Source organism: Excalfactoria chinensis, assembly GCF_039878825.1.
Source record: "Excalfactoria chinensis isolate bCotChi1 chromosome 2 unlocalized genomic scaffold, bCotChi1.hap2 SUPER_2_unloc_1, whole genome shotgun sequence".
Lineage (NCBI taxonomy): Eukaryota > Metazoa > Chordata > Aves > Galliformes > Phasianidae > Excalfactoria > Excalfactoria chinensis.
This window is the reverse complement of record NW_027315568.1, coordinates 136,067-159,145: the sequence shown is the minus strand read 5'-3', so window position 1 is coordinate 159,145 and position 23,079 is coordinate 136,067. Positions and strand designations below refer to the sequence as shown.

Genomic DNA, 23,079 nt, shown 5'->3' with positions numbered 1-23,079 from the left:
TGTGGGGATGCCATGGGGAGGTGGGGATGCTGTGGGGATGCCATGGGGGGGTTGGGGATGCCATAGGGGAGAGGGGATGTCATGGGGGGGCAGTGGGGATGCCATGGGGAAGCCTTAGAGAGAAGGGGATGCCATGGGGGGGGTGGGGATGCCATGGGGGGGGATAGGGGATGCTATGGGGGGGTTGGGGATGCCATGGGGGGGTGGGGATGCCATGGGGAAGCCATGGGGGGGAAGGGGATGCCATGGGGAGAAGGGGATGCCATGGGGGGGGAGGGGATTCCATGGAGGGGGGCATGGGGATGGCCATGGGGAGAAGGGGATGCCATTGGGGGGGTGGGAGGATGCCATGGGGAGGTGGGGATGCCATGGGGATGCCATGGGGATGCCATGGGGATGCCATGGGGGGGCAAGGGATGCCATGGGGGGGATAGGGGATGCTATGGGGAGAAGGGGATTCATGGGGGAGAGGGGATGCCATGGGGGGGGTTGGGGATGCCATGGGAGGGAAAGGGATGCAATGGGGAAGCCACGGGGGGAAATAGGGGATGCCATGGGGGGGTGGGGATGCCATGGGGAAGCCATGGGGTGGAAGGGGATGCCAATGGGGAGAAGGGGATGCCATGGGGAGAAGGGGATGCCATGGGGGTGGAGGGGATTCCATGGGGGGGGGAGGGGATGCATGGGGGGGTGGGGGATGGCATAGGGGACGAGGGGATGCAATGGGGGAGGGGATAGGGGATGCCTTAGGGGGGGTTGGGGATGCCATGGGGAGGTGGGGATGCCATGGGGGGGTGGGAGCAGCAGGTGGCAGCAGTGGCTGGAGTGCTCTCTGGCCACCCTTTGCAGGAAAGGGGAAGGCCGTGCCAGTGGGCGCCGGGATGCAACGTTTACGTGTCCAAAGCTCTCCGTGAGCACAGCTGCATCCCTGCAGCACCGCAGCATTGCAGCACCGTCAAGCACCACAGCCACTGCAGCATTGCATCTCCCTGCAGCACCACAGCACTGCAGCACCACAGCATTGCAGTACCGCAGCACCTAGCAGCACCGCAGCATGTGCAGCACCACAGCACTGCAGCACCACAGCATTTGCAGCACCACAGCACTGCAGCACCACAGCATTGCAGCACTGCAGCACCACAGCATTGCAGCACCACAGCACTGGCTTACCTGCGTCTGCTGCAACCGGCCCTCGGCCGTCCGAGGGCTTCTGCTGCTCCTGCGATGAGAGCAGATCCTGGATCTGCAGGGAGAGCAGCGGGTTGGTCAGAGGCTCAATGCAAACCTGCAGCTGCATCTGGGATGGAGCCTCCAAGCACAGGCCTTCCGTGTGTGTGCAAAAGCAGGCTGACCCCTGCAATGCTGCAAGCCGACCCTGCAATGATGCAGTCTGACCCTTGCACTGCTGCACAAGCTGAACCCTGCAATGATGCAAGCTGACCCTGCATTGCTGCAAGCTGAGACCCTGCACTTCTGCAAGCTGACCCCTGCGCTGCTTGCAAAACTGATCCTTGCGCTCTGCTGCAAGCTGACCCTGCATTGCTGCACAATCTTGACTCTGCAACCTGACTCTGCAATGCCTGCAATCTGCCCCTCTGCATTGCTGCATAGCTGACCTCTACATTGCTGCAGCAATCTTCCCCTGCATTTGCTGCCAAGCTGACCCTACACTGCTGCAAAGCTGACTAGTCACTGCAGCCGGCCCTGCCATGTTGCAATCTGCACCACTGCTCAACCTGTCCTCTAGGCACTGCAGACCTGACCATGTGCACTGCTGCAACCTGCCTCTAGCACTGCAACGTGCCCCTGTGGTTTGCTGCAACTTGCCTCTAGCACTAGCTATGCAACCTGATCCATGCACCGCTGCATACCCTGCTCTGCACTGCTGCAACCTGCCTCTAGTCACTGCAACCTGACCATGCATCATGCTAGCAACCTGCCTCTAGCACTGCAACCTGACCCTGCACTGCTGCAGACCTGACCCTTCACTGCTGGCAACCTGCCCTGCATTGCTGCCAACCTGCCTCTGCACTGCTGCAACCTGCCTCTAGCACTGCAAACCTTGACCATGCAATGCTGCATCATACCTGCCTCTACTGCAACTGCACCTGACCATGCACTGCTGCAACCTGCCTCTAGCACTGCAACCTGACCCTGTCACTGCTGCAACCTGACCCTTCACTGCTGCTGCAACTGCCCTGCATTGCTGCAACCTGCCTCCTGCACCTGCAGCAACCTGCCTCTAGCACTGCAACCTGACCATGCAAATGACTGCAAACCTGCCTCTAGCACTGCAACCTGACCATGCACTGCTGCAACCTGCCCTCTAGCACTGCATCACCTGACCATGCACCACTGCAACCTGCCTCTAGCACTTCAACGTGACCATGCACCGCTGCAACTTGCCTCTCAGCACTGCAACCTGCCCCTGACACCCGCTGCAACCTGCCCCTGCTGCGTTGCTGCAACCCTGCCTCCAGCACTGCAAACCTCACCTCTGCGCTGCTGCAACCTGCCTCCAGCACTGCAACATGACCATGCACTGCTGGCAACCTGACCCTTCACTGCTGCAATCCTGCCCTGCAATTGCTGCAACCCTGCCTCGTAGCAATGCAACCTGACCCCTGCATTGCTGCAACCTGCCTCTAGCACTGCAACCTGACCCTGCACCGCTGCAACCTGCCCCTGCATTGCTGCAACCTGCCTCTAGCACTGCAACCTGCCTCTAGCAATGCAACCTGACCATGCACTGCAGCAACCTGCCTCTAGCACTGCAACCTGACCCTGCATTGCTGCAACCTGCCTCTAGCACTGCAACCTGACCCTGCACTGCTGCAACCTGACCCTTCACTGCTGCAACCTGCCCTGCATTGCTGCAACCTGCCTCTGCACTGCTGCAACCTGCCTCTAGCACTGCAACCTGACCCTGCACTGCTGCAACCTGACCCTTCACTGCTGCAACCTGCCCTGCATTGCTGCAACCTGCCTCTGCACTGCTGCAACCTGCCTCTAGCACTGCAACCTGCCCCTGCGTTGCTGCAACCTGCCTCCAGCACTGCAACCTCACCCTGCGCTGCTGCAACCTGCCTCCAGCACTGCAACATGACCATGCACTGCTGCAACCTGACCCTTCACTGCTGCAACCTGCCCTGCATTGCTGCAACCTGCCTCTAGCACTGCAACCTGACCCTGCACTGCTGCAACCTGACCCTTCACTGCTGCAACCTGCCCTGCATTGCTGCAACCTGCCTCTGCACTGCTGCAACCTGCCTCTAGCACTGCAACCTGCCCCTGCATTGCTGCAACCTGCCTCTAGCAATGCAACCTGCCCCTGCACTGCTGCAACCTGCCTCTAGCACTGCAACCTGACCATGCACCACTGCAACCTGCCTCTAGCACTTCAACGTGACCATGAACCGCTGCAACTTGCCTCTAGCACTGCAACCTGCCCCTGCACCGCTGCAACCTGCCCCTGCGTTGCTGCAACCTGCCTCCAGCACTGCAACCTCACCCTGCGCTGCTGCAACCTGCCTCCAGCACTGCAACATGACCATGCACTGCTGCAACCTGACCCTTCACTGCTGCAACCTGCCCTGCATTGCTGCAACCTGCCTCTAGCACTGCAACCTGACCCTGCACCACTGCAACCTGCCCCTGCATTGCTGCAACCTGCCTCTAGCACTGCAACCTGCCTCTAGCAATGCAACCTGACCATGCACTGCAGCAACCTGCCTCTAGCACTGCAACCTGACCATGCAATGCTGCAACCTGCCTCTAGCACTGCAACCTGACCATGCACTGCTGCAACCTGCCTCTAGCACTGCAACCTGACCATGCACCACTGCAACCTGCCTCTAGCACTTCAACGTGACCATGCACCGCTGCAACTTGCCTCTAGCACTGCAACCTGCCCCTGCACCGCTGCAACCTGCCCCTGCGTTGCTGCAACCTGCCTCCAGCACTGCAACCTCACCCTGCGCTGCTGCAACCTGCCTCCAGCACTGCAACATGACCATGCACTGCTGCAACCTGACCCTTCACTGCTGCAACCTGCCCTGCATTGCTGCAACCTGCCTCTAGCAATGCAACCTGACCCTGCATTGCTGCAACCTGCCTCTAGCACTGCAACCTGACCCTGCACCGCTGCAACCTGCCCCTGCATTGCTGCAACCTGCCTCTAGCACTGCAACCTGCCTCTAGCAATGCAACCTGACCATGCACTGCAGCAACCTGCCTCTAGCACTGCAACCTGACCCTGCATTGCTGCAACCTGCCTCTAGCACTGCAACCTGACCCTGCACTGCTGCAACCTGACCCTTCACTGCTGCAACCTGCCCTGCATTGCTGCAACCTGCCTCTGCACTGCTGCAACCTGCCTCTAGCACTGCAACCTGACCCTGCACTGCTGCAACCTGACCCTTCACTGCTGCAACCTGCCCTGCATTGCTGCAACCTGCCTCTGCACTGCTGCAACCTGCCTCTAGCACTGCAACCTGCCCCTGCGTTGCTGCAACCTGCCTCCAGCACTGCAACCTCACCCTGCGCTGCTGCAACCTGCCTCCAGCACTGCAACATGACCATGCACTGCTGCAACCTGACCCTTCACTGCTGCAACCTGCCCTGCATTGCTGCAACCTGCCTCTAGCACTGCAACCTGACCCTGCACTGCTGCAACCTGACCCTTCACTGCTGCAACCTGCCCTGCATTGCTGCAACCTGCCTCTGCACTGCTGCAACCTGCCTCTAGCACTGCAACCTGCCCCTGCATTGCTGCAACCTGCCTCTAGCAATGCAACCTGCCCCTGCACTGCTGCAACCTGCCTCTAGCACTGCAACCTGACCATGCACCACTGCAACCTGCCTCTAGCACTTCAACGTGACCATGAACCGCTGCAACTTGCCTCTAGCACTGCAACCTGCCCCTGCACCGCTGCAACCTGCCCCTGCGTTGCTGCAACCTGCCTCCAGCACTGCAACCTCACCCTGCGCTGCTGCAACCTGCCTCCAGCACTGCAACATGACCATGCACTGCTGCAACCTGACCCTTCACTGCTGCAACCTGCCCTGCATTGCTGCAACCTGCCTCTAGCACTGCAACCTGACCCTGCACCACTGCAACCTGCCCCTGCATTGCTGCAACCTGCCTCTAGCACTGCAACCTGCCTCTAGCAATGCAACCTGACCATGCACTGCAGCAACCTGCCTCTAGCACTGCAACCTGACCATGCAATGCTGCAACCTGCCTCTAGCACTGCAACCTGACCATGCACTGCTGCAACCTGCCTCTAGCACTGCAACCTGACCATGCATTGCTGCAACCTGCCTCTAGCACTGCAACCTGCCTCTGCATTGCTGCAACCTGCCTCTAGCACTGCAACCTGACCATGCACCCCTGCAACTTGACTCTAGCACTGCAACCTGACCATGCACCGCTGCAACCTGCCTCTAGCACTGCAACCTCACCCTGCACTGCTGCAACCTGCCTCTAGCACTGCAACCTGACCCTTCACTGCTCCCACCTGCCCTGCATTGCTGCAACCTGCCCTGCATTGCTGCAACCTGCCTCTAGCACTGCAACCTGACCATGCACCGCTGAAACCCGCCTCTAGCACTGCAACCTGCCCCTGCATTGCTGCAACCTGCCTCTAGCACTGCAACCTGCCCCTGCATTGCTGCAAGTTGCCTCTAGCACTGCAACCTGACCCTTCACTGCTCCCACCTGCCCTTCACTGCTGCAACCTGCCCTGCATTGCTGCAACCTGCCTCTAGCACTGCAACCTGACGATGCACCGCTGCAACCTGCCTCCAGCACTGCAACCTGCTCCCGCATTGCTGCATCCCCAGCACGCCACGTTTGCTCCTTCCCATTCTGCAGAGCCCTGTGAGCATTCTCCTGCATGCAGCCCTGCCCGTTGGCGCTGCAATGGAGCCCCAAAGCAGCAGAGCAGTTACTCACGCTGGCCAGGCTGCTGTCCAGGTCCGGGAGGTTCATATCCGTAACCGTCATCGAAGGGCTGAAGAGCTGCAGAAAGGAGCCGTGTTGGGGCTGAGGGGGGGGGGGGGGGGGGGATTTGGGGTTGGGTTGTTGTGAGGGTTTGGGGTGGTGGGGAGGCCGGGCTGCAGCACTCACGTCCAGCAGCGCGCTGGTGTCCACGCTGAAGCCGTGCGTGGTCAGCATGGTCTGCAGGTTGTCCAGGTTGGAGTCGATGGTGTCCAGGTGGTCGTTGAGCTCGTTCCTGAGCACCAAGGGGGGGAGGGAGGGAAGGGACAGAGGGGACATCAGCACGGCCACGGGATCCGCTGCACTCGGCCACTCAGCAGGCAAGAAGTTCCTAACCCGGCCCATTCAATGGGTCTGTGACCTTGAAGGACCCTTCCAAACCAACCATCCTATGGCTCTATGATCTGTAAGGACCCTTCCAACCCAACCTATTCAATGGCTTTGTGATCTGTAAGGACCCTTCCAATGCAATCATCCCATGGCCCTGTGATCTTAAGGACCCTTCTAACATAACCATCCCATGGCTCTGTGATCTACAAGGACCCTTCCATCGCAACCATCCCATGGCTCTGTGATCTGTAAGGACCCTTCCAACACAATTGTCCCATGGTTCTGTGATCTGTAAGGACCCTTCCAACCCAACCCGTTCAATGGCCCTGTGATATGTAAGGACCCTTCTAACACAACCATCCCATGGTTCTGTGATCTACAAGGAACCTTCCAACCCAACCATCCTATGGCTCTGTGATCTGTAAGGACCCTTCCAACACAACAATCCAATGCCTCTATGCTCTGTAAGGACCCTTCCAACCCATTCAATGACTCTGTGATCTGTAAGGACCCTTCCAACGCAACCATCCCATGGCTCTGTGATCTGTAAGGACCCTTCCAACACAACCATCCTATGGCTCTGTGATATACAAGGAACCTTCCAACCCAACCATCCCACGTCTCTGTGATCTGTAAGGACCCTTCTAACATAACCATCCCATGGCTTTGTGATCTGTAAGGACCCTCCCAGCACAACCATCCCATGGCTCTGTGATCTGTAAGGACTCTTCCAACCCAACCATCCTATGGCTCTGTGATCTGTAAGGACCCTTCTAACACAACCGTCCCACGTCTCTGTGATCTGTAAGGACCCTTCCAATGCAATCATCCCATGGCTCTGTGATCTTAAGGACCCTTCTAACATAACCATCCCATGGCTCTATGATCTACAAGGAACCTTCCAACCCAACCATCCTATGCTCTGTGACCTGTAAGGACCCTTCCAATGCAACCATCCCACGTCTCTGTGATCTGTAAGGACCCTTCTAACATAACCATCCCATGGCTCTGTGATCTGTAAGGACTCTTCCAACCCAACCATCCCATGGCTCTGTGATCTGTAAGGACCCTTCCAACCCAACCCAGTCAATGGCTCTGTGATCTGTAAGGACCCTTCCAACCCATTCAATGACTCTGTGATCTACAAGGACCCTTCCAACCCAACCATCCTATGGCTCTGTGATCTGTAAGGACCTTGACAACACAACCATCCCATGGCTCTGTGACCTGTAAGGACCCTTCCAACACAACTGTCCCATGGATCTGTGATCTGTGAGGACCCTTCTAACAGAACCATCCCATGGCTCTATGATCTACAAGGAACCTTCCAACCCAACCCATCCTATGGCTCTGTGATCTGTAAGGACCCTTCCAATGCAATCATCCCATGGCTCTGTGATCTACAAGGACCTTCTAACACAACCATCCCATGGCTCTGTGATCTGTAAGGACCCTTCTAACACAACCATCCTATGGCTCTGTGATCTGTAAGGAACCTTCCAAGCCAACCATCCCATGACTGTGATCTACAAGGAACCTTCCAACCCAATCATCCTATGGCTTTGTGATCTGTAAGGACCCTTCCAACACAACCATCCCATGGCTCTGTGACCTTTAAGGACACTTCCAACCCAACAATCCAATGCCTCTATGCTCTGTAAGGACCCTTCTAACCCAACCATCCTATGGCTCTGTGATCTTTAAGGAACCTTCTAACACAACCGTCCCATGGGTCTGTGATCTGTAAGGACCCTTCTAACATAACCACCCCATGGCTCTGTGATCTACAAGGACCCTTCTAACACAACCATCCCATGCCTCTCTGTGATCTACAAGGACCTTTCCAACCCAACCATCCCATGGTCCTGTGATCTGTAAGGACCCTTCCAACCCAACCATCCTATGGCTCTATGATCTGTAAGGACTCTTCCAACCCAACCACCCCATGGCTTTGTGATCTGTCAGGACCCTTCCATCACAACCATCCCATGGCTCTGTGACCTTGAAGGACCCTTCCAACCCAACCCATTCAATGGCTCTGTTATCTGTAAGGACCCTTCCAAAGCAATCATCCCATGGCTCTGTGATCAGTAAGGACCCTTCTAACATAACCATCCCATGGCTCTGTGATCTACAAGGACCCTTCCAATGCAACCATCCTATGGCTCTGTGATCTGTAAGGACCCTTCCAACCATCCCACGTCTCTGTGATCTATAAGGATCCTTTCAATGCAACCATCCCATGGCTCTGTGATCTGTAAGGACCCTTCCAACCCATTCAATGGCTCTGTGATCTGTAAGGACCTTTCTAACACAACCATCCCATGGCTCTGTGATCTGTGAGGAACCTTCCAACCCAACCACCCCATGGCTTTGTGATCTGTAAGGACCCTTCCAACCCACCCATCCCATGGCTCTGTGACCTTTAAGGACCTTTCCAACCCAGCAATCCAATGCCTCTATGCTCTGTAAGGACCCTTCCAACCCAACCATCCCACAGCTCTAATAACTTTGAGGACCCTTCCTATCCATTCTATTCTTCCATGCTCTGTAATGACCTTTCCAACCCATCCCACTCCTCTATGCTCTGCAAGGACCCTTCCAGCCCATCCTGGGACACATGGACACATGGACACACGGACTCATGGACACGTGCACATGGAGACACGGACACATGGATACATCCCTGCTGCACTGCATGGACACAGGGACACACGGACACAGGGAAACACGGACACCTGCATGGACACACGGACACAAGGACACATGGACACAGCCCTGCACTGCATGGACACAGGGACAGATGGACACAGGGACACAGCCCTGCACTGCATGGACACAGGGACACATGGACACAGGGACACACAGACACAAGGACACACAGACACGTGGACACACAGACACACAGACACAGGGACACAGCCCTGCACTGCATGGACACACGGACACATGGACACACAGACACATGGACACAAGGACACACAGACACATGGACACAAGGACACACAGACACAGGGACACACGAACACAGCCCTGCACTGCATGGATACAGGGACACATGGACACACAGACACATGGGCACACAGACACGGACACATGGACACACAGACACAGGGACACACGGACACATGGACACACGAACACAGCCCTGCACTGCATGGACACAGGGACAGATGGACACACGGACACAGCCCTGCACTGCACAGACACATGGACACAAGGACACACGGACACAGCCCTGCACTGTATGGACAGACAGACACACAGACACAGGGACACACGGACACATGCACACAGCCCTGCACTGCATGGACACACGGACACAGGGACACACGGACACAGCCCTGCACTGCATGGACACAGGGACAGATGGACACATGGACACAGCCCTGCACTGTATGGACACACGGACACACAGACACAGGGACACACAGACACATGGACACAAGGACACACGGACACAGCCCTGCACTGCATGGACACAGGGACAGACGGACACACGGACACAGCCCTGCACTGCATGGGCACACGGACACAGGGACAGACGGACACACGGACACAGCCCTGCACTGCATGGACACAGGGACAGATGGACACACGGACACAGCCCTGCACTGTATGGACATAGGGACACACAGACACAGGGACACACGGACACAGCCCTGCACTGTATGGACATAGGGACACACAGACACATGGATACACAGACACATGGACACACGGACACAGCCCTGCACTGCATGGACAGATGGACACAGGGACAGATGGACACACGGACACAGCCCTGCACTGTATGGACACAGGGACAGACGGACACACGGACACAGCCCTGCACTGTATGGACATAGGGACACACAGACACATGGACACAGCCCTGCACTGTATGGACACATGGACACACGGACACATGGACACAGCCCTGCACTGTATGGACACAGGGACAGACGGACACAGGGACAGATGGACACACGGACACAGCCCTGCACTGCATGGACACAGGGACAGATGGACACACTGACACATGGACACAGGGACACATGGACAAAGCCCTGCACTGCATGGACACAGGGACAGATGGACACACGGACACAGCCCTGCACTACACAGTCACATGGACACAAGGACACACGGACACAGCCCTGCACTGCATGGACAGACAGACACACAGACACATGGACACATGGACACATGCACACAGCCGTGCACTGCATGGACACACGGACACAGGGACACACAGACACAGCCCTGCACTGCATGGACATAGGGACACACAGACACTGGGACACACAGACACATGGACACACGGACACACGGACACAGCCCTGCACTGCATGGACACAGGGACAGATGGACACACGGACACAGCCCTGCACTGCACAGACACATGGACACAAGGACACAGCTCTGCACTGTATGGACAGACAGACACACAGACACATGGACACACGGACACATGCACACAGCCCTGCACTGCATGGACAAACAGACACACAGACACAGGGACACACGGACACAGCCCTGCACTGCATGGACACAGGGACACACAGACACAGGGACACACAGACACATGGACACACGGACACAGGGACACACAGACACAGCCCTGCACTGCATGGACATAGGGACACACAGACACATGGACACATGGACACCCCTGCACTGCATGGACACACGGACACAGGGACAGACGGACACAGCCCTGCACTGTATGGACACACGGACAAAAGGACACACGGACACAGCCCTGCACTGCACGGACACACGGACACAGGGACAGATGGACACACGGACACAGCCCTGCACTGTATGGACACAGGGACAGACGGACACAGGGACAGATGGACACACGGACACAGCCCTGCACTGTATGGACATAGGGACACACAGACACAGGGACACATGGACACAGCCCTGCACTGTATGGACACACGGACACAGGGACAGAAGGACACACGGACACAGCCCTGCACTGTATGGACACACGGACACAGGGACAGACGGACACACGGACACAGCCCTGCACTGTATGGACACACGGACACAGGGACAGAAGGACACACGGACACAGCCCTGCACTGTATGGACACAGGGACAGACGGACACACGGACACATGGACACACGGACAGACGGACAGACGGACACAGCCCAGCACTGTATGGACACAGGGACAGATGGACACACGGACACACGGACACAGGGACAGACGGACACACGGACACAGCCCTGCACTGTATGGACACAGGGACACACAGACACATGGACACACAGACACAGGGACACACAGACACAGGGACACACAGACACATGGACACATGGACACAGGGACAGACGGACACAGCCCTGCACTGCATGGACACAGGGACAGACGGACACATGGACACAGGGATACACGGACAAACGGACACAGCCCTGCACTGCATGGACACAGGGACACACGGACACACGGACACATGGACAGACGGACACAGCCCTGCACTGGACACACACGAGTCCCGAAGCAGCTCCTGGTCCGTTTCCAGTCCAACCTTCCCCCCCTCCCTGCACTGTGCTCTGCCTTCAATCTGCCTTCGGTTCCAGCTCCCTTCCCTGGAACAAAGGCTGCTCTGTGGCTCCGATTCCATCCCGAGGCCCCAACACCAACAACCTGGGGGGGGGTTTCAATGCCATCCCGGGGGGGCTCATCCCCCCTCAATTACCAGCTTTGTGCTCCCAGCATTGATAACAGGGATTGCTGCGGCTGCCCCGGGGTCAGCACACAAAGCGGCCGCCATCAGCCATCAGCTCCATATTACTGCGTCCCATTGCAGGGGGGAGCGGGCAGGAATGCGGCCACGGCCCCTTTGGGGGGCACATAGGGGGGTCTGGGCTGAGTCCTGCCCCAAGGTAAGTGCAGGGAGGGCCGGGTGCCCACATAGAGCTCAGCCCCAGCGCAGTGCGTGGTCAGCTCAGCCCTATCAGCTCAGCCTATGGGGGGGTCCATCCCTGCAGGTGCCCCAGGCTGTGGGGGGTGGGGGGCAGCCAACCCATGGCAGGAGTGGGGCTGGGGGGACTTGGGTCCCTTCCAATGCAACCACTCAGTGCTTCTGTGATCTGTAAGGACCTTTCCAACCCAACCATCCTATTGGTCTTCTGTGATCTTTAATGACCCTTCCAACCCAACCACTCAGTAATTCTGTGACCTGTAAGGACCTTTCCAACCCAACCATTCATTGAGTGGCTCTGTGACCTTTAAGGACCCTTCCAACCCAACCACTCACTGCTTCTGCGATCTGTAAGGACCTTTCCAACCCAACCATTCTTTCAGTGGCTCTATGATCTTTAAGGACCCTTTCAACAAAACCACTCACTGCTTCTACGATCTGTAAGGACCTTTCCAACCCAACCATTCACTTAGTGGCTCTGTGATCTTTAAGGACCCTTCTAACCCAACCACTCAGTGCTTCTGTGATCTGTAAGGACCTTTCCACCCCAACCATTCTGTGCTTCTGTGATCTGTAAGGACCTTTCCAACCCAACCATTCATTTAGTGGCTCTATGATCTTTAAGGACCCTTACAACAAAACCACTCATTGCTTCTGTGATCTGTAAGGACCTTTCCAACCCAACTACGCCATGGTTCTGTAATCTGTAAGGACCCTTCCAACCCAATGTTGCTGAGGTACTGTGGTCTTTACAGACACCTCCAACCCAGTCATGCTGTGATGATCTTCAAGGACTCTTCCAACCCAACCATTCCACATCTCTATGATCTTTAAGGACCTTTCCAACCCAACTATCCCATGCCTCTGTGATCTGTCAGGACCCTTCCAACCCAACCATTTCATGGCTCTGTGATCTTTCAAGACAGTCTCAGTCCAACCCTTTCCATGATAACCGTTAAGGACCTTTCCAACCCAATATTCTCACCACTCTACCACCTTCAAGATCTCTTTCAATCCAACCATTTCATGGATCTACGATCTTTCAGGACACTCCCAACCCACTCCCATCTATGACAACATTTAAGGACCCTTCCAACCCAGCCATTTCATGGATCTATGATCTTCAAGGACCCTTCCAAACCGTTCATCCCGTGGCTGTTTCAGGATCTTTCAGGATTCTTCCAACCCTGATCAATGATTCCATGATCTTTCAGAACGCTCACAACCCAACCCCTTCCATGGTTACCTTTAAGGATACCGCCAACCCAACCATCCCATGACTCTACGATCGTCAAGGTCCCTTCCAACCCAACCATCCCATGACTCTACTACCTTCAAGGTCCCTTCCAACCCAACCATCCCATGACTCTACCACCTTCAAGGTCCCTTCCAACCCAACCATCCCATGACTCTACGATCGTCAAGGTCCCTTCCAACCCAACCATCCCATGACTCTACCACCTTCAAGATCCCTTCCAACCCAACCATCCCATGGCTCTACCACCTTCATGGTCCCTTCCAACCCATCCATCCCATGGCTCTACCACCTTCAAGGACCCTTCCAACCCAACCATCCCATGGCTCTACCACCTTCAAGGTCCTTTCCAACCCAACCTTCCCATCACTCTACCACCTTCAATGTCCCTTCCAACCCAACCATCCCATCACTTTACCACCTTCAAGGTCCCTTCCAACCCAACCATCCCATGGCTCTACCACCTTCAAGGTCCCTCCCAACCCAACCATCCCATGGCTCTACCACCTTCATGGTCCCTTCCAACCTATCCATCCCATGGCTCTACCACCTTCAAGGTCCCTTCCAACCCAACCATCCCATGGCTCTACCACCTTCCAACCCAACCATCCCATGGCTCTACCACCTTCAAGGTCCCTTCCAACCCAACCATCCCATGGCTCTACCACCTTCAAGATCTCTCCCAACCCAACCATCCCATGGCTCTACCACCTTCAAGATCTCTCCCAACCCAACCATCCCATGGCTCTACCACCTTCAAGATCTCTCCCAACCCATCCATCCCATGGCTCTACCACCTTCAATGTCCCTTCCAACCCAACCATCCCATGACTCTACCACCTTCAAGGTCCCTTCCAACCCAACCATCCCATGGCTCTACCACCTTCAAGGTCCCTTCCAACCCATCCATCCCATAACTCTACCACCTTCAAGGTCCCACCATCGTACCACACATCCACCTTTACACCAACGACCGCAGCTCCCTGAGCAGCTCAGCATCCGAGCGGTGCGGGGCCGTGGCCGGCAGCACTTACTTGTCGAGGCAGGCAACGCTGAGGCACTTTTCCTGGGGCTGAGGCTGCGCGGTGCTGTTGCCGGCCGTGGCGGTCGTGGTGCTGGGCTCGTTCTCCTGCAGGATGGAGTCGATGAAGGTGGAGGGAGACAGAGGGGTTTCGACAGCGGGGGGGTTCCCTGGGCTGGCCTCCTCTACCTTGGGGCTGCGGGAGGGGCTGGGGGGCTCCTCTTTGATGCGGACCACAGGGCTGCTCCTGGGGGGAAGGAGAAGGAGGAGGGTGAGCACCTCGCACGCGTGGTTTCTGGATGCGCTTCCACACAACCAGGCAGGAACCCTGTGCTCTCACAGCCAAAGTCTCGAGTCAGCCACAAAGGTGAGGCTGGAAGTGTCCACAAAGGCTTCTTCCCCAACTCTGATCCTGCATCTCCCATTTGGTGCAGCTCCCCCAGCACGGCAGAGTCCTGCACTCCCACTGCTGGGTGTCCTGGTTGACCAACAGCTGGCCAACACTTCACCAATGGCTGACAAATAGTTGGCCAATCACTGACCAACAGTCAACCAGTAGTTGACAGACAGCTGACCGATGACTGACCAATGGCTGACTGACAGCTGACCGATGGTTGACAAATGGCTGACTGACAGCTGACCGATGGTTGACCAATGGCTGACTGACAGCTGACCAATGGTTGACCAATGGCTGACTGACAGCTGACCGATGACTGACCAATGGCTGACTGACAGCTGACCGATGGTTGACCAATTGGCTGACAGACAGCTGACTGATGACTGACCAATGGCTGACTGACAGCTGACCGATGGTTGACCAATGGCTGACTGACAGCTGACCAATGACTGACCAATGGCTGACTGACAGCTGACCGATGGTTGACCAATGGCTGACTGACAGCTGACCGATGACTGACCAATGGTTGACTGACAGCTGACCAATGGTTGACCAATGGCTGACTGACAGCTGACCGATGGTTGACCAATGGTTGACTGACAGCTGACCAATGACTGACCAATGGCTGACTGACAGCTGACTGATGACTGACCAATGGTTGACTGACAGCTGACCAATGGTTGACCAGTGGTTGACTGACAGCTGGCCAATGACTGACCAATGGCTGACTGACAGCTGACCAATGGTTGACCAATGGCTGACTGACAGCTGACCGATGGTTGACAAATGGTTGACTGACAGCTGACCAATGGTTGACCAATGGCTGACTGACAGCTGACCAATGACTGACCAATGGTTGACTGACAGCTGACCTATGCCTGAATGATTATTAACCAATGGTTGATCAATGGTTGACCACCAGCTGACTGACAGCTGACCAGTGGTTGAATTACTGTTATCCAATGGTTGATCACTGGTTGGCTGACAGTTGACCAATGGTTGACCAACAGTTGACTGACAGTTGGCCAACAGCTGACTGATAGTTAACCAATGGTTGACCAACCGCTGACCAACTGTTGACCAACAGCTGACTGATAGTTAACCAATGGTTGACCAACCATTGACCAATGCTTGACCAACAGCTGACTTGATAGTTAAGCAATGGTTGACCAACCATTGACCAATGCTTGACCAGCAGCTGACTGATAGTTAACCAATGATTGACCAACTGTTGACCAATGCTTGACCAACAGCTGACTTGATAGTTAACCAATGGTTGACCAACCGTTGACCAATGCTTGACCAGCAGCTGACTGATAGTTAACCAATGGTTGACCAACCATTGACCAATGCTTGACCAACAGCTGACTGATAGTTAACCAATGAGTGATCAACCCATGACCAATGCTTGACCAACAGCTGACTTAATAGTTAAGCAATGGTTGACCAACTGTTGACCAACAGCTGACTGATAGTTAACCAATGGTTGACCAACAGTTGACTGACAGTTGACCAACAGCTGACTGATAGTTAACCAATGGTTGACCAACCGCTGACCAACTGTTGACCAACAGCTGACTTGATAGTTAACCAATGGTTGACCAACAGTTGACTGACAGTTGACCAACAGCTGACTGATAGTTAACCAATGGTTGACCAATCATTGTCCAATGTTTGACAAACAGCTGACTGATAGTTAAGCAATGGTTGACCAACTGTTGACCAATGCTTGACCAACAGCTGACTGATAGTTAACCAATGGTTGACCAACTGTTGACCAACAGCTGACTGACAGTTAACTAATTGTTGGCCAACCCTTGCAGCACCCTACAGCACCCCCTTTCTTAAAGGGACATGCACGGCGCAGCCACCGCCGCACCAGAGCTGTTATGGGAAGGGAAGGTGGCTCCTTTGGTCAGCCCTCATTGCGAGGATAGAAACCAGCCGAGCTTTGGGGGTAGAAGAGGCTCAACCAGTCCCACCAGAACAGACAGCGATGACAACAGAGCATGAAAGGGCCCATTTAGCAAAGACGTGGCCTGTATTTAAGTGGGAGTGTTCGTGGCAGGGAGCATTAAGGCAATAAATGGCATCTGTAGGTGATAATAAATGGCATCTGTGGGTAATTCAGAGCCCTGGGGGAAGCATTAATGGCAGAATAACCTATTGAAGAGGGGGGGGGGGAGGGGGGAAAGAGACCACAGCGTGATCAAGAAAGATGGGCCCAACAGCCCCCGGGGTTTGATGGGAGTGGGGCTATGGGAGGGACAGCTGCACTGGGGGTACTGGGGGAGGCTTTGGCCGTCCCAGCAATGGGGCTGGGGGTGCAGGAGTGGGTTCCTCGAGGGTCCAGGTCCCTCTCTGCTTCTCTTCTGGTGATGTTGGCACAAAGAAAAAGGAGCTGCTGTAACGTGGCACCATGGAATGGGTTCCATAGGAGAAGGGCCCTTATTGATCAGGGAGACACAGAGTCATGGAACTGGTTGGGTTGGAAGGGTCCTGGAAGATCACAGAACCACAACACGGTTGGGTTGGAGGGACCCCCCAGCCCCACCCCTAGAGGGGTTGGGGGGAGATGCGCCCAGCAATGGGGACGAGGGGCACGGGGCACAAAGCGGAGTTCCATCTGAACCTGAGGGTGCCCACAGAGGTGACCCCCAGCGAGAGCTCAGAGCTGCCCACTCACCTCTCATCCAGGCTGCCGCTGGGAGATGCCGAAGGGCTGGACTGGGCCAACTCCGTCACGTCCGAGATGATGGGACCCGAGTTGGTGGATGAATCCGGGGAATAGATGTTGGAGCCGCTGTACGCTGGGGAAGAAGCCTGGAACAACGAGGGCAGTGAGGTTCCGTGGCAGCAGGAAGGCACACAAGCACCACATCCCTTGCCCCGGAACACTTGGGCTTTATGGAACGCCTGACTTGAGGCTTTCCCCTCCTGCTCTGCATCCCCACTTCTACACTCCCATCAAAGCTGGACTCTGTACGGTGAGGACAAAATCGGACCAGGAAACCTTTAAAGGTTAAACACGGAGCTGCTGTGGCCCATGGTGCAGCTCCAGAGTGCGGCCGGGACCTTGGGGGGCAGCTGGAAAATAATGATGGAGTGCCACAGCCCAACCACTGTCTGATTGACAGCCCAACCGGTGTCTGATTGACAGACCAATTGGTGCCTGATTGACAGCCCAACCAGTGTCTGATTGACAGCCCAACCGCTGTCTGATTGACAGCCCAACCGGTGTCTGATTGACAGCCCAACCGGAGTCTGATTGACAGCCCAAACACTGTCTGATTGACAGCCCAACTGGTGTCTGACTGACAGCCCAACCACTGTCTGATTGACAGCCCAACCGGTGTCTGATTGACAGCCCAACCGCTGTCTGATTGACAGCCCAAATGATGCCTGATTGACAGCCCAACCAGTGCCTGACTGACAGCCCAACCGCTGTCTGATTGACAGCCCAACCGGTGTCTGACTGACAGCCCAACCGCTGTCTGACTGACAGCCCAACCGCTGTCTGATTGACAGCCCAACCACTGTCTGATTGACAGCCCAACCGCTGTCTGATTGACAGCCCAACCACTGTCTGATTGACAGCCCAACCAGTGTCTGATTGACAGCCCAACCGCTATCTGATTGACAACACAACTAGAACCTGATTGACAGCCCCACCAGTGTCTGACTGACAGCCCAACCAGAGCCTGATTGACAGCCCAACTGGAGTCTGATAGAACCGGAATTCTATCTTCTATGTCTCTGTGATCTTTAAGGACCCTTCCAACCCAACCCATTCTATCTTCTATGGCTCTGCGATCTTTAAGGACCCTTCCAACCCAACCCATTCTATCTTCTATGTCTCTGTGATCTTTAAGGACCCTTCCAACCCAACCCATTCTATCTTCTATGGCTCTGTGATCTTTAAGGACCTTTCCAACCCAACCCATTCTATCTTCTATGGCTCTGTGATCTTTAAGGACCTTTCCAACCCAACCCATTCTATCTTCTATGGCTCTGTGATCTTTAAGGACCTTTCCAACCCAACCCATTCTATCTTCTATGGCTCTGTGATCTTTAAGGACCCTTCCAACCCAACCCATTCTATCTTCTATGGCTCTGCGATCTTTAAGGACCCTTCCAACCCAACCCATTCTATCTTCTATGGCTCTGTGATCTTTAAGGACCCTTCCAACCCAACCCATTCTATCTTCTATGGCTCTGTGATCTTTAAGGACCTTTCCAACCCAACCCATTCTATCTTCTATGGCTCTGTGATCTTTAAGGACCTTTCCAACCCAACCCATTCTATCTTCTATGGCTCTGTGATCTTTAAGGACCTTTCCAACCCAACCCATTCTATCTTCTATGGCTCTGTGATCTTTAAGGACCCTTCCAACCCAACCCATTCTATCTTCTATGGCTCTGTGATCTTTAAGGACCTTTCCAACCCAACCCATTCTATCTTCTATGGCTCTGTGATCTTTAAGGACCTTTCCAACCCAACCCATTCTATCTTCTATGGCTCTGTGATCTTTAAGGACCTTTCCAACCCAACCCATTCTATCTTCTATGGCTCTGTGATCTTTAAGGACCCTTCCAACCCAACCCATTCTATCTTCTATGGCTCTGTGATCTTTAAGGACCCTTCCAACCCAACCCATTCTATCTTCTATGGCTCTGTGATCTTTAAGGACCTTTCCAACCCAACCCATTCTATCTTCTATGGCTCTGTGATCTTTAAGGACCTTTCCAACCCAACCCATTCTATCTTCTATGGCTCTGTGATCTTTAAGGACCTTTCCAACCCAACCCATTCTATCTTCTATGGCTCTGTGATCTTTAAGGACCTTTCCAACCCAACCCATTCTATCTTCTATGGCTCTGTGATCTTTAAGGACCCTTCCAACCCAACCCATTCTATCTTCTATGGCTCTGTGATCTTTAAGGACCTTTCCAACCCAACCCATTCTATCTTCTATGGCTCTGTGATCTTTAAGGACCTTTCCAACCCAACCCATTCTATCTTCTATGGCTCTGTGATCTTTAAGGACCTTTCCAACCCAACCCATTCTATCTTCTATGGCTCTGTGATCTTTAAGGACCCATCCAACCCAACCCATTCTATCTTCTATGGCTCTGTGATCCTTAAGGACCCTTCCAACCCAACCCATTCTATCTTCTATGGCTCTGTGATCTTTAAGGACCCTTCCAACCCAACCCATTCTATCTTCTTTGTCTCTGTGATCCTTAAGGACCCTTCCAACCCAACCCAATCTATCTTATAAGTCCCTTCCATCCTGCTCTGCTCTATTCTGCTCTGCTCTATTCTGTTCTGACCTATTCTGTTCTGTTCAGTTCTATCCTGTCCATTTCCATCCTGTCCATTTCCATTCTGTTCTGTTCTATCTTGTCCATTTCCATCCTGTTCTGCTCTATCCTGTTCATTTCCATCCTGTCCATTTCCATCCTGTTCTGCTCTATCCTCTTCTGACCTATCCAGTTCTGTTCTATTTCTGTTCTGATCCATCCAGCTCTGTTCTGTTCTGCCCTGTTCTACTCTGTTCAGATCTATTCTGTTCGGACCTATTCTGTTCCGTCCTGCTCTCTTCTAACCTGTTCTATTCTATCCTGTTCTGTTCCGATCTGTTCTGTTCTATCCCGCTCTGTTCCGTCCTATCCTGTTCTGTTCTACTCTGCTCTGATTTATTCTTCTCTATTCTGTTCTAACCTGTTCTGTTCTACCCTATCCTCCTCTGTTCTGATCTGTTCTATTCTGTTCTGGTCTATCCTGCTCTGTTCTGTTCTGTTCTGTTCCATTCTTTTCTGTTCTATCTTATGTTCTTCTGTTCCGTTCCGATCTATTCTGCTCCGATCTATTCTGTTCTGATCTATTCTGTTCCAATCTATCCTGTTCTGATCTATTCTGTTCTGATCTATTCCGTTCCAATCTATTCTGTTCTGGTGTATTCTGTTCCGATCTATTCTGTTCCGATCTATTCCGTTCCGATCTATTCTGTTCCGATCTATTCTGTTCCGATCTATTCCGTTCTGATCTATTCCGTTCCGATCTATTCTGTTCCGATCTATTCCGTTCCGATCTATTCCGTTCCGATCTATTCTGTTCCGATCTATTCTGTTCTGATCTATTCCATTCTGATCTATTCTGTTCCGATCTATTCCGTTCCGATCTTTTCTGTTCCGATCTATTCTGCTCCGATCTATTCTGTTCCGATCTATTCCGTTCCGATCTATTCCGTTCCCATCTATTCCGTTCTGATCTATTCTGTTCCAATCTATTCCATTCCCATCTATTCCATTCCGATCTATTCTGTTCCGATCTATTCTGCTCTGATCTATTCTGTTCCGATCTATTCTGCTCTGATCTATTCCGTTCTGGTCTGTTCTGTTCCGATCTATTCTGTTCCGATCTATTCCGTTCTGATCTATTCTGTTCCAATCTATTCCGTTCCCATCTATTCTGTTCCGATCTATTCTGTTCTATCTATTCCGTTCCGATCTCTTCTGTTCCAATCTATTCTGCTCTGATCTATTCCGTTCTGGTCTGTTCTGTTCCGATCTATTCTGTTCTGTTCCCTCCTGTTCATCTTCCCCTCTCTGTTCCCTCCCAGCTGCCACCTCCGTCCCATGAGCTCCACCATCAGAGCATTGCCCTGCAGCCGAGCAGACCCACATCAAGACGAGCCATAGGGAACCCCATAGGGACCCACTTACTGCGTATGGGGATGAGCCGTGGACGTGCTCCAGGGAGTACTGCCGGCTGTATTTGGGCATGGAATGCGCTGAACTGCTGTCGTTCAACATCAGGGGGCTGCAAGAGAGACCCAAACACCACGGGGTCACCTCAATGCACTGACGGCAGACAATGCCGTCCGGAACCAGCACCAGCACTGCTGGGGTATGGCCATGGGGGGAGCTGGGGGGGATGCCATGGGCTGGAGCTGACATGGGGGGATGTTAAGGCTCAGGGGAGAGCAGTGGTTGGGCTGCAGAACCAGCCTGGGGCACAACTGGTAATGGGGAACCTCAGCTTCATCTGGATGTGGGGATAAACATCAGGGGGGGCCTCCAGAGCAACCAGCACCGTGTGAGTGCAATGAGTGCAATGAGCTGGGAAGGATCAACCAGCACAGTGTGAGTGCAATGAGCAGGGGGGGAACCCAGCACAGTGTGAGTGCAATGAGCTGGGAAGGATCCCCCAGCACTGTGTGAGAGCAATGAGCAGGGGGGGAACCCAGCACTGTGTGTGTGCAATGAGCAGGGGGGGAATCCAGCACAGTGTGAGTGCAATGAGCATAGGGGGGGAATCCAGCACTGTGTGAGTGCAATGAGCTGGGAAGGATCAACCAGCACAGTGTGAGTGCAATGAGCAGGGGGGGAACCCAGCACAGTGTGAGTGCAATGAGCTGGGAAGGATCCCCCAGCACTGTGTGAGTGCAATGAGCAGGGGGGAACCCGGCACAGTGAGTGTGCAATGAGCAGGGAAGGATCAACCAGCACAGTGTGTGTGCAATGAGCATAGGGGAACCCAGCACTGTGTGAGTGCAATAAGAAGGGAAGGAACCCAGCACAGTGAGTGCAATGAGCAGGGAAGGCTCCCCCAGCACAGTGTAAATGTAGGGAGCATTTACTGTGCTGATCCCCCAGCACAGTGCAAAGCAGACTTTGGTGACTTGGGGCGTGTGTCCCATCAGGTCGCTCCCGGTGACCCCATGGTTCCTTTTCAGCCCAACAAGGAACACCACGATGGGACGGGAAGCCTCATTGGCTGATCAGGACGAAGGACGCTCTGCACCCCGTGGGCTCAGCAGCCCTTCTGCTTCCCTTCCCAGAGCAGCACCAGGGAGGACCTGGAGGCTCCCACAGCCCCAGGGGCAGCCCTACCCCTCCGGCAAGGCTGCTACAGCAGACAGAGACCCGGGGGACCCTGTGCCGATCCCCTCTTTATTCCCAGACAGGGAACCTCTATCGGGAGGTAGAAACGCAGACTTACATCTTCCTCTTCACGCCAAGGATGCGGTTGGATTGCACCAGTGAAATCAAGAACTGGATCAGCTGCGAGGACAGGAAAAGGAGAAGCTGTTGGGATGCACGGAGCGAGTCGGATTAAGGCACAGGTGGAAACTGCTGTGGGCTGA

General features: G+C 54.4%; 1 protein-coding gene across 1 annotated transcript in view; it reads right to left on the bottom strand.

Moving 5' to 3' along the window:
• Nucleotides 1–890: 890 nt before the first annotated feature.
• The window catches only part of HSF1 (heat shock transcription factor 1), a 61,171-nt gene continuing 38,982 nt past the window's right edge, over nt 891–23,079 (bottom strand). The window contains exons 6-14 of the mRNA XM_072360642.1: nt 22,935–22,996; nt 21,656–21,752; nt 17,613–17,749; nt 14,719–14,776; nt 14,543–14,637; nt 6,131–6,236; nt 5,957–6,022; nt 1,171–1,243; nt 891–928 (exon numbers count right to left, since the gene is read on the bottom strand). Coding sequence (XP_072216743.1) covers nt 891–928; nt 1,171–1,243; nt 5,957–6,022; nt 6,131–6,236; nt 14,543–14,637; nt 14,719–14,776; nt 17,613–17,749; nt 21,656–21,752; nt 22,935–22,996 — 732 coding nt within the window. The remainder of the gene's footprint in view (nt 929–1,170; nt 1,244–5,956; nt 6,023–6,130; nt 6,237–14,542; nt 14,638–14,718; nt 14,777–17,612; nt 17,750–21,655; nt 21,753–22,934; nt 22,997–23,079) is intronic.